Raw genomic sequence first — 15123 nt, forward strand, 5'->3', positions numbered from 1 at the left:
GAGATACCTTAGTGTTAAGGTGTCTGCCTGTGAAACCAAAGGGGCCCAGGTTTGATTCCCCACGACCCACAGGGGCACATGTATCTGGAGTTTGTGTGCAGTGGTTAGAGGCCCTAACATGCCCATTCTCTCTCTCTCTCTCTTCTATCTCTCTTCTGTCTCTCTTCTGTCTCTCTTCTCTCTCTCTCTCTCTCTCTCTCTCTCTCTCTCTCTCTGCTTGCAAATAAATAAATATATTTTTTTTAAAGGAGAAAAAAAAAGAAACTTGAAATGATAAGGTGCAGAATCAACAAGGAGCTGTGATGGCTGCCAGTGAGGAAAGTTGAAAGCGCTGGCAAGAACGTGCCGGCAGAGACAAAGGCTTCAGGCTATAGAAGCTACAGCGAGAATGGGCAGCGCAAGCTCTAAAAGGCGCTCGGAGGCGCTGGGAGCACACGGGAGAATAAACAAGTGCCCGCTCTTAGGCAACTTACATCCTAGTGGAAGGAGGCAGCAACCACCACCACCAAGACACATGCGCACACGCGTGCACGCACACGCAGGAGGAAAGTGGCAAAGGAGGAGTAGAACATGACTGGGGAGAGCGCGCCTGACCCCGCGTGCTTGTGTCACCGTGTGCTCACGTGGGACCTGCAGAGTTGTCCTGTGGTGAGAAGGGAAGTGAAGACAGGAGGATTTCCCAGAAGTTTGCAAACAGAGCAGCGAAGAAGTGACTGTGCCTCAAAATAAAGCGGAAGACTCAACCTGAGAGTTGTCCTTGGCCTCCCAGCAGACGCCATGCACACGTGCACACCCACACCCACATACACACACACACCCGCCCCCATACACACACGCCAAATAAATACTGTTTAAAGCTTCTGACCAACTAACACTATCGTGAAAACCATCAAATTGGACTGCAGACGTAGCTCAGTTGGTAGAGTGCTTGCCTAGCAAGCACAATGCCTGGTTCTACCCTAAACACTATGTAAAGCCAGCTGTGGTGGTGCACGCCTGTAATCCCAGCAGTTGGGAGGTGCAAACAGGAGGGTACAAGGTTCAAGGTCTGGATGGGGAATGGCTGAGTGGTTAAAGGTGCCTGCTCGCAAAGCCTGTACACCTGGGTTCCATTCCCCAGTGCCCAAGTAAAGCCAGATGCACCAAGTGGCCACATGTGTCTGAAGTTCACTTGCAAATAGCAAGAGGCCCTGGAGCACCCATTCTCTCTTCTCAAATAAATAAAAAGTTAATAATATTTATACCCTTATATTAATGCTACTCTCACTTTGGGTAGAGAATCTTCTCTATTCAGATGGCAGTGACCTTGGGATGACTCAGAAGGTATCATAGTGCTGGAAAGAAGTGACTGGAGTACTGAGTAACATCTCAATCACACCTTCCAAGGCTCAGGGTCTAATGTGGAAGAGGTGGCAGAAAGAATTAAGAGCCAAAGGAAGGGTAGGACTCCTTACAACATGCTCCTGTAGACACAAAATAGCCTGCATATCCATGACCTCACCGTGCCTGACACTACCTACACAAGACCATCGTAAGAGGAGGAAAAGATCATGACATCAAAATAAAAGAGAGACTGATTGAGATGGGGAGGAGATATGATGGAGAATGGAATTTCAAAGGGGAAAGGGGGGGGAGGGAGGATATTACCATGGGATATTTTTTATAATCATGGAAAATGTTAATAAAAATTGAGAAAAAAAAAGTTAAAAAGTCATCCTTGGCTACATAGGGGTTCCGCTACACAAGATCCTATATCAGGGAGAGAAAGAAAACATAAACTTTTCAAATATTTGCAAAACAATGAAACGTAAGTTAAGTCTGAACAGAGAGAGTCACCTGTTGCAAGTGCACACACAAGAGAGTGACACCTCGCTCTCTCCCCTTGCAGAGAACAAGCGGGTTGGGCTTTGTAGAAGCAGCAAGCAGGAAACATGGAACGAGGGAGGGAAACAGACTAACTGAGAGGCACCAGTTTCCAGCCTTGTCTTTGAGAGAACTAGGATTTCTGCCAATTTATTGACTCAGATTTTTGAAGGGACAGAAGTCCTTCATAAAGGCCTAGTCTAGCTTGCTATTTTTACACAGGAGGAAATGGGGCACAGACGTCTGCACTGCCCAAAGTCAGGGCAGAGGAAGCAGAATTCAGGGCCTGTGGGTGCGGCTCCCCTGTCCTGCCCACAGAAACGTCTGACTGGCACGTCATCAGTGCACACATGCACATGTGAATTCTCAGATGACGGTATTTGGAATGCTACTGAGAGAACTTGAGCGTACTTGGGCATAGTCACTGAATCTTAGGCCTATTGTCAGGATGCATTTGGCACTATGTCATTACATTTCTTATTTCTTTTTCTTAAAACTTTTTATTGACAGCTTCCATAAACTATAGACAATAAGCCCAGCATGGTGCATATGCCTTTAATCCCAGCACTTGGGAGGCAGAGGCAGGAGGATCACCATGAGTTCAAGGCCACCCTGAGACTACATAGTGAATTCCAGGTCAGCCTGAGCCAGAATGAGACCCTACCTCGAAAAAAAAAAAAAAATTTAGACAATAAACCATGACAATCCCTACCCCCACTCCCATTCTCTCTCTTAAGCACCCTCCACTGAATCCTTCTTTCCAATTAGTCTCCCTTCTAGCTTACATTTATTTCTAACAGCATGTTCTTTCAGTCCTGGCTTCATGTATCCTTCCCTGTTTGGCTACGGCTTCCTATGCCTTTTTCTTTTCATAAGCAAGTTAAGAACAATACAGAAGCTGGGCATGGTGGTGCACGCTTTTTTTTTTTTTATTTATAATTTTTTTTAATTTTATTTATTTATTTGAGAGTGACAGACACAGAGAGAAAGACAGATCGAGGGAGAGAGAGAGAATGGGCGCGCCAGGGCTTCCAGCCTCTGCAAACGAACTCCAGATGCGTGCGCCCCCTTGTGCATCTGGCTAACGTGGGACCTGGGGAACCGAGCCTCGAACTGGGGTCCTTAGGCTTCACAGGCAAGCGCTTAACCGCTAAGCCATCTCTCCAGCCCGGTGCACGCTTTTAATCCCAGCACTCGGGAGGCAGAGGTAGGAGGATCACTGTGAGTTCAAGGCCACCCTAAGACTCCATAGTGAATTCCAGGTCAGCCTGAGCTAGAGTGAGACCCTACCTCAAAAAAAAAAAAGTCAATAAACAAAGAACAATACAGAGAGCTGGAGCGATGGCTCACAGGTTAAGGACCCAGGCTTGATTCCCCAGTACCCACATAAGCCAGATGCATGAGATAGTGCATGTCTGGAGTTTGCCTGCACTGGCTGGAGGCCCTGCCATGTCCATTCTCTATCTGCCTCTTCCTCCTCTCTTTCAAATAAGTAAATAAATTAAATATTAAAAAAAGAACAATACAGAGTTGCTCTGAAATAAACCATTCTTAAGCAAATTACCCTTTATCATGTGCTTTGGGTTTGAAACCCGAAAGCAGAAATGACTGCATTAAATCTGGGCTTTGTTAAACTGAAGTCCTGTAGGAGATAAACATCCACCACTGTCTTCACAGACAGGGGTTCCTGCTACACAATTGTCACCGACTCTCTGAGCCTCGCCTTAAATTCCTGATCCTCCTGCCTCCACTTTATAGGCATGTACCACCACGCCTGGACTAAACTATAAATTGAATTTTATCAAAAGCCCTTTGTGCATGTATTTCAATCCTGTTTTTAAATTTGACCTGCTAAGTAAGATTATTATTAGCTGTCTGAGTCCAATGTCACCCTTGCGAACCAGCCCAGGCATCGTGGGTTACTCCATTACCCTGCACTTCAGAAATTGGCCAAATCGAGCAGATTTTGCTCTCTTTTTTTTTTATCCTATTATTGATTCTCACTAATACTACTCTAATTTGAGCCTTTCTGTTTCTCCCTAGACTACTGTAATGGCTTTTAAATACCCTCCTCTGACTCCTGACTACCTCCTTCAGTTATGTGTAGCATAGCCTGGTTTTATTTTGTTTTTGTTTTTCAAGGTAGGGTCTCACTCTAGCTACGGCTGACCAGGAATTCACTATGTAGTTTCAGGGTGGCCTTGAATATGGTGAGACCCTATTTCAGGAGGAAAAAAAATGAAAAAGTTGGGGCTGGAGAGACGGCTCAACTGTTATGGGCACTTGCCTGCAAGCCTTCCAGTCCATGTTCCCTAGTATCTAGTAAAACCATCATTCTGGCCCTTAAATTTTTTTTTAAATTTATTTTAAAGAGAAAATATGAATGAACACACCAGGGCCTCTAGCCACTGCAAACAAATTCCAGATGCATGTGCCACTTTGTGCATCTGGCTTTACATGGGTCCTGGAGAATCAGACCCAGGTCATTAGGCTTCACAAGCAATCACTTTAACCACTGAACAGTCTTGCCAACTCAAAAACTATTGTTAAAATGTTAGCTAGAGCTGAGTGTAGTGGCTCATACCTTTAATCTTAGCTCTAAAAAGGTTGAGGTAGGAGGATTGCCATGAGTTCAAGACCAGCCTTCTACAGAGTAAGCTCCAAGTCAGCTAGGGCCAAAATGAGACCTTACCTCAAAAAAAAAAAAAGGGAGGGCCTGGAGAGGTGGCTTAGTGGTTAAAGCATTTGCCTGCAAAGCCTGAGGACCCATGTTTGACTCCCCAGGTCCCACATAAGCCAGATGCACAAGGTGTCACAAACGTGCAAGGCTGTACATTGCGTACATACACATATGGAGTTTGACTGCAGTGGCTGGAGGCCCTGGAGTGCCAATTGTTTCTCTCTCTCTCTCTGCCTCATTAAAAAAAACCCACTAGCTGGGATGTAGCTGATGGTAGATGCTTAAATGTAGCCCAGCACATTATTTGACTATTTGCCTTTTTCACTGGGGTGACATTTACAAAAGCAATGGTATAGCCCAGCACGGTGACATGTACCTAAAATTCCAGCTTGCCAGGAAAATGGCAAGCTTAAGGCCAGTCGTGGCTACACTGTGACACCTTGTCTCAAACCAGCCAATCAAAGAGCAGCGGTGTGTAAAACTCCTGGTACCTCACCACGAAGTACCACAGTGCAGCAAATTATTTTATTAGCAATATATTTTTCATGAAACACTAACAGCTTGAAAAGACTCAGTTTCATTTATTCTTGATAAAGCAGCAAAAATGAGAAGCCTTTGTTAAATTTCATCCCAAGGCCACATCTTGCTGACACTCGCAGTGAGGCGGACATTCAGCACGGGCACTGGGCGCGCACGCCGAGGAGAGGCTGACTTTAAGAACGGCTGCGGGACTAGCCTGGGTCTGAGGAGCAGCGTCTTCACTTGGAAGAACAACAACGGGCGAGTTACGATTGTGCAGACTTGGCTACTTGGCAGACATCTTCTCAAAAAGAAGGACTGCAAGGAAAACAACTATGAATACTTTCTGCCAATTATGAAATTTGAGCTTTCAAATGAAAACTAGAAATTTAGAAAATATGTACCAGCCATCATAGCTTCACGGCTATCCAGCCCTTGAAGACTCCGATGACCTGTGGTAGAGATGTCAGCACTTATTTTAAGACTGCACAGCGAAACGTGGCAACGTTTAGAAGCAACATTTAGAAGATTTGTGTAACTCAGCAAGCCAGTCTTGTTTCTTCAATCTCCTCCTTTTTTGAGACAGGGTCTCATGTAGCCCAGGCTTGCCTCAAATTCACCATGTAGCTAAGGATGATCTTGAACTCCAGATCCTCCTGCCTGAATCTCCAAGTGTTGGTATTACAGATGTACTCCACTATGCCAGGTCAAACCACTACTTTTTTCTTTTTCTTTTTATTGTTTTGAAGTACTGAGAATCAAACCCAAGACCTTGTGCTAAGCAAGCATAACACTGAACTATACTTCCATCCCCAAACTACGAGTTTCTGAAAGACCAGCGTTATAAAGATGTACTTGAGTTAAAAACCCAGTAAAGGTGGGGCATGGTGGTGCGCGCCTTTAATCCCAACACTAGGGAGGCAGAGGTAGGGAGATCACTGAGAGTTCAAGGCCATCCCGAGCTAGCATGAGACCCTACCTCAGAAAACCAAAAAAAAAAAAAAAAAAAAAAGAGTCAAAATACAAAACAAATGGATTTTAATGTAAGAGTATGAAATGATTTTGTTGTTGTTGTTTTTTGTTTTTTGAGGTAGGGTTTTACTCTAGCTAAGGCTCATCTGGAATTCACTATGCAGTCTCAGGATAGCCTTGAACTCAAGTGATACTCCTACCACTGCTTCCCAAGTGCTGGGATTAAAGGCATGTGCCACCACGCCCGGGTGAAATGATTTTTGATAAGTTGTCAGATCCTACATTGCCTCTTTGCTTTTTCTTTCTTTCTTTTTTTTTTTTTTTTTTTTTTTTTTGGAGGTGTTAGGGATTAAAACTAGAGCCTTTCACATGCTAGGCAAATACTTTAAAACTGAGCTAAATCCATCTCTCTCTTTTTAAAAATAATTTATTTATAAATATTTTTAATTTTTTTATTTTCAAGTGAAGAGAAATAGAAGAGAGACAGAAAGCGAGAATGGGTGCACCAGAGCCTCTAGCCACTGCAAACAAATTCCAGACACATGTACCACTTTGTGCATCTCATTTTATATGGGTACTGGGGAATCAAACTCAGGTTGTTAGGTTTTTTAGAGAAGCATGTTAACCACCAAGCCATTTCTCCAGCCCCATAGCTCTCTCTGTTTTTGTTTTTGTTTTTTTCTTTTTTTCGTTTTTCGAGGTAGGGTCTCACACTAGCCCAAGCTGACCTGGAACTTGCTATGGAGTCTCAGGGTGGCCTCGAACTCACGGCGATCCTCCTACCTCTGCCTCCTAAGTGCTGGGATTAAAGGCGTGCACCAACACGACCGGCTCATAGCTCTCTTTTTTGAGATAAGGTCTCACCCTATAAATTGTTACCTTACCTTGTAAATTGTCACCTTATAAAAGGTTGGCTTTGAACTCACTCTGTAGCCCAAGGAGTTTGAACTTATCCTCCTGCCTCTGCCTCCACAAGTAGTTGGGATTAGGCCTGTACCATTGGACCCAGATGTAACTAATTTTTGTTTGCTTGCTTGAATATCTTTTACATCTTCTTGTAAGTGTTTCATGTACTTTGCTCATGTTCACCCCCATAACTCTCGTGTCCTCCCACTCCCACTGAGCCCTTCTTCTTTCTCCACTCTTCTACTTCCAAGTCTTCTTTGTGTGTGATCACATGGGTCTTGCTTACATAAGCATAGGTGGGGGGGCCTCCAGCCACTGCAGATGAACTCCAGATGCATGCACCACTGTGCACCTGGCTTTACGTGGGTACTGGGGAATAGAACTCGGGTTGTTAGGCTTTGCAGACAAGGGCCTTAACTGCTGAGCCACCTCTCTAGTCCTGTGCCTAATTTTTGTTTTCAAGGTAGGGTCTCACTCTAGCCCAGGGTTTTGGTTGTTGTGGTTGCTGTTTTTGTTTGTCTGTTTTGAGACAGAGTCTCATGCTGCCCACAATGGCCTTAAACTACATGTGTAGGTCAAAATATGCTTCCAGCTGAATTTAGATCATTGAGATTATCAATTCAAATGCAGATTAGAAAGTTCTCAGGAAGCCCCATAGGAAGGCTAAGTGCAGTGGCCCCTGTCTGTGATACTGGAACACAGGAGATGGAGGCAGGAGGGTCACCTTAAGTCTCAGGCCAGCCTGGTCTACACAGTAAGTCCAGCCCTGCCAGGGCTACATAGTCATAGTGAGAGCTTGTCTCAAAAAACAAAGGAGCTGGAGAGATGGCACAGCAGTTAAGGGGCTTGCCTGCTAAACCTAACGACCTGGGTTCAATTCCCCAGTTACTCACGTAAAGCAAGTTACACAAAGTGGTGCATGCCTGGAGTTCATCTGCAGTGGCAGGCGGTCCTAACATGACCATACAGACATTCATTCTCATTCTCATTCTCTCTCTCTTTCTTTCTCTCTCCATGCGCCAAAGGTCTTGAACCAGCTAATAAGCACTGTCAACAGCAGAAGCAGCTCTGGATGCACAGGCTCAGAAACAGCTTGAATAGTAGACTGAGAATTTCTAAGAGGAATAGAGATGTGCTAATAATGCAAATTATAAGTAGTAATCTTTTTTTTTTTTTTTTTTGAGATAGGGTCTCACGCTAGCCCAGGCTGACCTAGAATTCACTATGTAGTCTCAGGGTGGCCTGGAACTCATGGTGATCCTCCTACCTCTGCCTCCCGAGTGCTGGGATAAAGGCATGTGCCACCATGCCTGGTTTAAAAGAAGTAATCTTGTTGAGATGTCCTGATGATGTTAGTGTATGCCACAGACTGTTCCAAACATTTTACATAGACTAATTTGATATTAATAATTCTATGATAGTATAATTTCTATCCTTAATTTTGCCCTGGTAGTCCCCATATCTCTATAACATCCTATTTGAAGCCTCATCCTACAAGGCCATCTTTCCTGCATGAGGAAGCACTAAGTCCCACAAAAAATTGATTATTGCTATTAATACTCATTCTCCCAAGTAACCTAACAGCTGTCAGGCTAAATTTTTCTTATTTTTAATTTTTTATCTATTTATGTGAGTGAGAGAGAAAGGCAGAGAGAGAGAGAGAGAGAGAGAGAGGAAGAGAATGGGCATGCCAGGGCCTCCAGCCACTACAAATGAACTCCAGATGTGTGTGCCACCTTATGTAGCTTATGTGGGTCTTAGGGAATCAAATCTGGGTCCTCAGGCTTCACAGGCAAGCACTTTAACTGCTAAGCTATCTTCACAACCCCAGGCTAAAATTTTGATACATTTTTCCTACAACAAATTCTTCTTTGAGTATGTTAGCATATTTTTTTTCTTTTTCTGGTTATCTTTCTCTTTGTGTGTGTGTGTGTGTTCATGCATGGGAATATAAGTACAAGCATGTCACTGTGCATGAACGAAGGTCAAAGGACAATCCCGAGTGCTGGTCCTTGCCTTCCACCTTGTGTGAGGCAGGGTCTCACCCACTGCTACAAACACCGGGCTGACTAGTCTGTGGGCTTCCAGGATTCTCCTGTCTCCCCCTCCGTCTTGCCATAGGAGGGCTGAGTTACAGGCGCTAGCTGCAACGTCCTGCTTTCTGTGGTGCTAGCCATCCACACTCTGGTCGTCAAGCTTGCACAGTAAGTGCTTTCTTTACCCATGAAGCCATCTACCTAGCCCCACACTCTTTTGAAAAACAAAACAAAGGCCAGGTATGTTTCTGAAAACCTGTAATCACAGTGCTTGGGAGGCTAAAGCAGGAAGACTGAGTTCTAGGCCAGCCAGTCAAGACCCTGAAATTCAATGGATGCCTTGTATGTCTCAACCAAAAGAAGTAAATATTCCAGAAGCATACCTGTTGGAGCCATCCTTCATATGGACTTTGGCATACAGAACATCCACCATGCCGGGATCATCATTCATGTATTCTATCCCTGCCATCTCTACTTCCAGGGGTCTGCCTCCAGAAATGTCACTGCATAAGAGAAAAAAAGTTAGATTTTACATTAAACCATATATGCAAAGAAGGCTGTAATATTATGAAACATGGTTAGTATACATGGCCAAACTGTATAAGGACAAAGCTGTGGTTTTTCTGACAATGTAATTACTTGTCCTTTTATTTCCAATTAACAGGTGTCCAGTGCATACAGTAGCAAAATTCAGGAAAGTACCCCAGCATCACACTATGTCCCCAGACTCACTTATGAGCTCTCTCCGGGAGGAAAGGCCAGGGAAATAGTCCCAACCAGCAATGACCTTCTTTCTGTATGTGGCCTTTCTCTCAAAGACCTTTTTCTCTTTGTTAGTTTTACAAGTTACATGCAGCATTTCACTTCCATAGTACTGTGCATAGGGGTTTTACTGTGGCTCAGAATTTTGCTCAGAAGAGAAAAAAATTAGTAGCATCATCATGTGCAATTTCAATAACAAGGGAGCATCTGGATAAACTAAAATAATGTGAGTAATAAGTAATGTGCCTGGAGAAGCTTTTAAGGTGCTGATATGGGATGATTATACCTTGAAGCTTACAAAAGGTATACAGCAATATGCATGTTATGCTGTTTGTGCAAAGACAGGGTTAGGAAAAACGCGTTCACATGCACAGTGCATGCGTGTGAGGGCTATCCCGACACGGTGACATGCCTGCCTCCACTGAGGGACAGTGGATGGTCAGTAGGACAGAAGTGGTGAAAATAATTACTACACATCCTTTATACTTAAAAAATATCATTTATGTTTCTTTATTTTATCTTATATATATATATATATATATATATTTTTTTTTTTTTTTTTGAGGTAGGGTCTCGCTCAAGCCCAGGCTGACCTGGAATTCACTATGTAGTCTCAGGGTGACCTTGAACTCATGGCAATCCTCCTACCTCTGCTTGGGATTAAGGCATGCACTACCACACCTGGTTTTTTGTTTGTTTATTTGTTTTTTGAGGTAATATCTCACTCTAGTGCAGGATGACCTGGAGTTCACTCTGTAGTCCAAGCTGGCCTCGAACTCATAGTGACCCATCTACCTCAGCCTCTTGAGTACTGGGATTCACAGCATGTGCCACCACACTCGGCTCTAAATAAATCTATGCAAAAGTTAAAATAAAAAATATACAAAAGATTGGGCATGGTGGTGCCCGACTTTAAACCCAGCACTTGGGAGGCAGAGGTAAGAGGATCACCATGAGTTTGAGGCCAGCCTAGACTACATAGTGAATTTTAGGCTACATAGTGAATTTTAGGTTAGCCTGGACTAGAGTGAAACCTTACCACTAAAAAATACACACACACACACACACACACACACACACACACACACACGCAAAAGAGGTAAATACGGAAGTGTATGTAGCGAATGGCTCTATGCATAGGGCAGGAAAGAAAAGTAAAGCTAATCTGTGTAAGTGCTTTTGGAAAGAGGCATGAAGGAGTTTTACCAGATGGTGACAATGTTCCAGTGTGGATATAGGGGAAATGACATGTTACACATATTTGTCAAAACTTTTCAAGATACACTTAATAGCTATACATGTGTGTGTGTCTCTCTCTCTGTCTTCTCTCTCTCTCTTTCTCTCTGCTTGAAAATAAATAAAAGTACTTAAAATTATTTACAATACATATATATATATATACATATATATATATATACACACACACATACATACACATACACATACACACACATACATATACGCACATTAAAAATGCAGGAGGGGCTGGAGAGATGGCTTAGCAGTTAAGGTACTTGCCTTCTAAGCCTCAGAATGCATGTTTGAACCTCCAGGTCCCAGGCAGCCAGACGTACAATGACACAAGTGTGCAATGTCACACATGCACACAAGGGGGCACATGCGTGTAAAGTTCATTCACAGCAACTGAAAGACCCTGGTGCACTCATTCTCTTTCTCTCTCCCCACCTTTCTCAAAAATGCAATAATAAAAAACTGCATTAGTCAGGATGGAGAGATGGCTTAAATGATTAAGGCACTTGCCTGCGAAGCCTGAGAACTCATGTTCAAATCTCAGGTCCCATGTAAGCCAGATGCAAGTGATGCAAGGTCACACATGCACACAAGGGGGCGCGCATGTCTGGAGTTCGTCTGTAGTGGCTAAAGGCCCTGGTGCGCCTATTTCTCTCTCTCTCTCTCAAATAAACAAAAGAAAAAATTTAAACACAGGACTATATGCTCCAAAATGTTAATGAGAATTAACTTTAAGTGATAAGATTAAAAGTGATTCTTTATTGTTGTTTATAACTCTGAACTTTCTAAAATTAACATGTGGGTCTGGCAAGATGGCTCAGTTGATAAAGTATTACCACTCAAGCCTGAGTAACCAAGTTCAATTCTCAGCCCCCACATAAAAAAGCTAGAAGCCAAACTGGGCATGGTGGCACTTGCCTTTTTTAAAAGATATATTTTTATTTATTTGAGAGACAGAAAGAATGGGTATGCAAGGCCTCTAGTCAATGCAAACATACTCCAAACATGTGTACCACCATGTGCATCTGGCTTATGTGGGTTCTGGGGAATCAAACCTGGGTCCTTAGGCTTCACAAACACCTTAACCACTAAGCCATCTCTCCAGAAACCCCAAACACACAACTTTTTTCAGGTTTTAGTTTTTTGGGTTTTTTGTTTTTGTTTTTGTTGTTGTTGTTTTGAGGTAGGATCATAGCCTAGCCCAGGCTGACCTGGATCTCAGTCTGTAGTCCTTGGTTGGCCTCAAACTCGCAGGAATCCTCCTGCCTCTCCTGAGTACTGAGATTAAAGGCATATGCCACCACACTCAGCTTGGCAACTGACTTTTTAAGAAAATATATATATATATATATTTAAGTTATTTGAGGTACAGAGAGGGAGAGAAAGGGAGAGAGAGTAAAAATGGGTATGCCAGGGCCCCCAGCCACTGCAAACAAACTCCAGATGCATGCGCCACCATATGCACCTGGCTTATTTGGGACCTGGAGCTTTGCAGGCATATGCCTTAACTGCTAAGCCATCTCTCCAGCCTGGCAACTGCCTTTTTTTGTTGTTGTTTTTCTTCCAGGTAGGGTCTCACTCTGGCACAGGCTGACCTGAAATTCACTATGTAGTCTCAGGGTGACTCGAACTCACATTGTTCCTCCCACCTCTGCCTTCCATGTCTGGGATTAAAGGCATGTGCCACCACTCCTGGAGGGAACTGCCTTTTTAAAGCCTAGCACTACCTCAGGAGGTTGAGGTAGGAGGTTTGCCACTAATTCAAAGCCAGCCCAAGCTATAGAATAAACTCCAAATCAGCCTGGGGTAGAAACCCTAGCTTAAAACAAAATGCCCAAAATCTAGAAACCATGGTGGGTTCTGTAATCCCAGCACACTAACTGTGACATGGGAGGCAGAGACAGGAGAATTTCCTGGACCTTGAGGCAAGCATAGCCAAGAATAGCAGACTGAGGAGAGAAACCCTGCCTCAAAGTGAAATGGTGAGAGCCAACTGAAAGCTGTCCTCTGACCTCTCCATGTGAAGTAGCTGACACACTGCCAGAAGGTGCTATGCAGGCTGCAAAGGGAGAAAAGTCAGCAACGGTCTTACTCAGAGGTGGACCTTGTGTGCTACACAGCCAACCAGCCAGGAAAGATACGCCCAGTGGTGCAATCGTGGCATGAATGTTATGGGCATAATCAACAGCTTTCTGACTTAAGTTTGACAACTGCTCCACAGTAAGGAATTCATGCCTAGTACTGAAAACTTAGTCAAAAGCCCATGGATAGGGTGATCACTGGCCCTAGGAGGGAAGCTACTAATGCTGTTTTGGCTAATAGATATGTTATACTCATCAAACTGCCTTCTAAATATCTATGCTTATGCCCACAGATTAATGCTGTTCTCAGCTTTTGCCAACAAAGCTTCTTTTGACAGTGGGCAGCAGTTACTAGAGAAACTCAAAACTGTTCAAAGGGTTGAGAATGACTGTCGAGTTATACCTAAATAGGACACTCATCACCCGTCCTAAGGCTCAGGGAACAGTGTAGAAGAAATGGCAGAAAGAATGTAAGAGCTCAGAACAGGGAGCAGCGCTGCGGAAGTGTGCCTTCGTACGTGGATGTTGCATTCATGGATTCAAAGTGGCTGTAGCTGCCTGCACAAGATTAGGCATATCAACATTCTGCCGTGAGGGTAGGGGGTCATGAAGTCCCACCTCCCTGAGGAGTTATTGGCAGCCAGTGGCTCTTAGGGGAAGAGGTGGTGAAGCCACCGGGAAGAAAACCACACTCCAATAAGTAACCTCCCCAGTGCTCCTGAAAGAAACCCTAGCTAGGACGGCGGCACTCAGGAGGCAGAGTAGGAGGATTGCCATGAGTCCCAGGCCACCCTGAGACTACAGAGTGAATTCCAGGTCAGCCTGGTCTAGAACAAGACCCTACCTCATAAAACCAAAAACAGAGTGAGAGAGAGAGAGGACCTCACCATGTGGTCCGGGTTAGCCCAAATTCTTGGACTAAAGCAATCCTCCTACCTCAGTCCCCCAGCTGGGAAAATCTGTCATGGCATGCCCTGTGCTTTTATTTAATTTTAATTCTTCTGAGGCAGGGTCTCAAATCTACCCCAGGCTGACCTGGAACTTAACTAAGTGGTCCAGGCTATTCTGGAACCTAAACTGATCTCCTGCCTCCACCTCCCCAAGGTTGAAGTCACAGGCATAAGCCACCACACCCAGCTTGTCATTCTGCTTTTTATCAGGTATAATAAATAAACCAGTGTGTTTCTTTTTAGAATTTAGTTCGAGTGTACAGGTGTCAACCAACAGGATCAAACTGTAATACTCAGGCTCAGCTATTATCTTGCCTTGATTTCCAGGTAGAATTTCGTCCCACTCCCTCTCTTTTCCTCGGGGTTTAGGACTACAGAGCACCCTTCCAGGTTTCTGACTTTAATGTTTCATATCTATATATGCTCATTATAAATACACCAAATCCTTGGAATTAGGTAAGATGCCTACAAAAAAATAAATAACTGAAACAGAATCCAAAGCCTGATTTGTGATTCGAAACAGAAACCTGCAAACTAACACAAGATTTATCGAGGAGGATGGCAAGCCGGAGAGAAGCCCACCGGTTTGCCTGGTAAGCGTTGGCCAAACTCTTCCACTCTCCAACTGAGTGACAACTGAGACAGTCGTGAGCAAGGCATGTTTGTTTGTGGCTCTTTTCTTTGCTCTTTCTTGTCCTTTTTAAACTTACTTTCCAGACACCTGGCCTATGGGGAACACTGGGGCTCCAGCAGGGAGACGGTGGAGCTGAGGCAGGTTCTGTATCTGTCAGCGACACTCAGAGCCATTGTAGTTTCTGTCCTACATCTCAGAAAGAAGTCACGAGGGACACATTCAGAGCTTCAGCATTTACTCAACACTGAATAATTCATTCAAAACCTACAGAGCTGCATGAGCTTAAAGCTTAAGGATTGAAATGAAAATCCGGTTTCTGATTAGATAAGCATCCTTTAAACTCAAAACCTAGCTCCAAATCTAAAATATACTTGACCACCCATTTCTTTAAATCTCTACATGGCACTACAGCTTTAATCAAATCCTCAAAATAAGCCACATATGTTGTAATATTCCAATTTAAAATGCC

General features: G+C 43.9%; 1 protein-coding gene across 4 annotated transcripts in view; it reads right to left on the bottom strand.

Annotated features, from left to right (window-relative positions):
* Ascc1 (activating signal cointegrator 1 complex subunit 1) overlaps positions 1-15123 on the bottom strand; it is an 89904-nt gene that overhangs the window by 44042 nt on the left and 30739 nt on the right. For all 4 annotated transcript variants that reach the window (XM_045137817.1, XM_045137815.1, XM_004657898.2 and 1 more), the window contains exon 7: positions 9360-9479. In XM_045137817.1, the coding sequence (XP_044993752.1) occupies positions 9360-9479 (120 nt within the window). The remainder of the gene's footprint in view (positions 1-9359; positions 9480-15123) is intronic.

This window comes from Jaculus jaculus, chromosome 18, assembly GCF_020740685.1.
Source record: "Jaculus jaculus isolate mJacJac1 chromosome 18, mJacJac1.mat.Y.cur, whole genome shotgun sequence".
NCBI lineage: Eukaryota > Metazoa > Chordata > Mammalia > Rodentia > Dipodidae > Jaculus > Jaculus jaculus.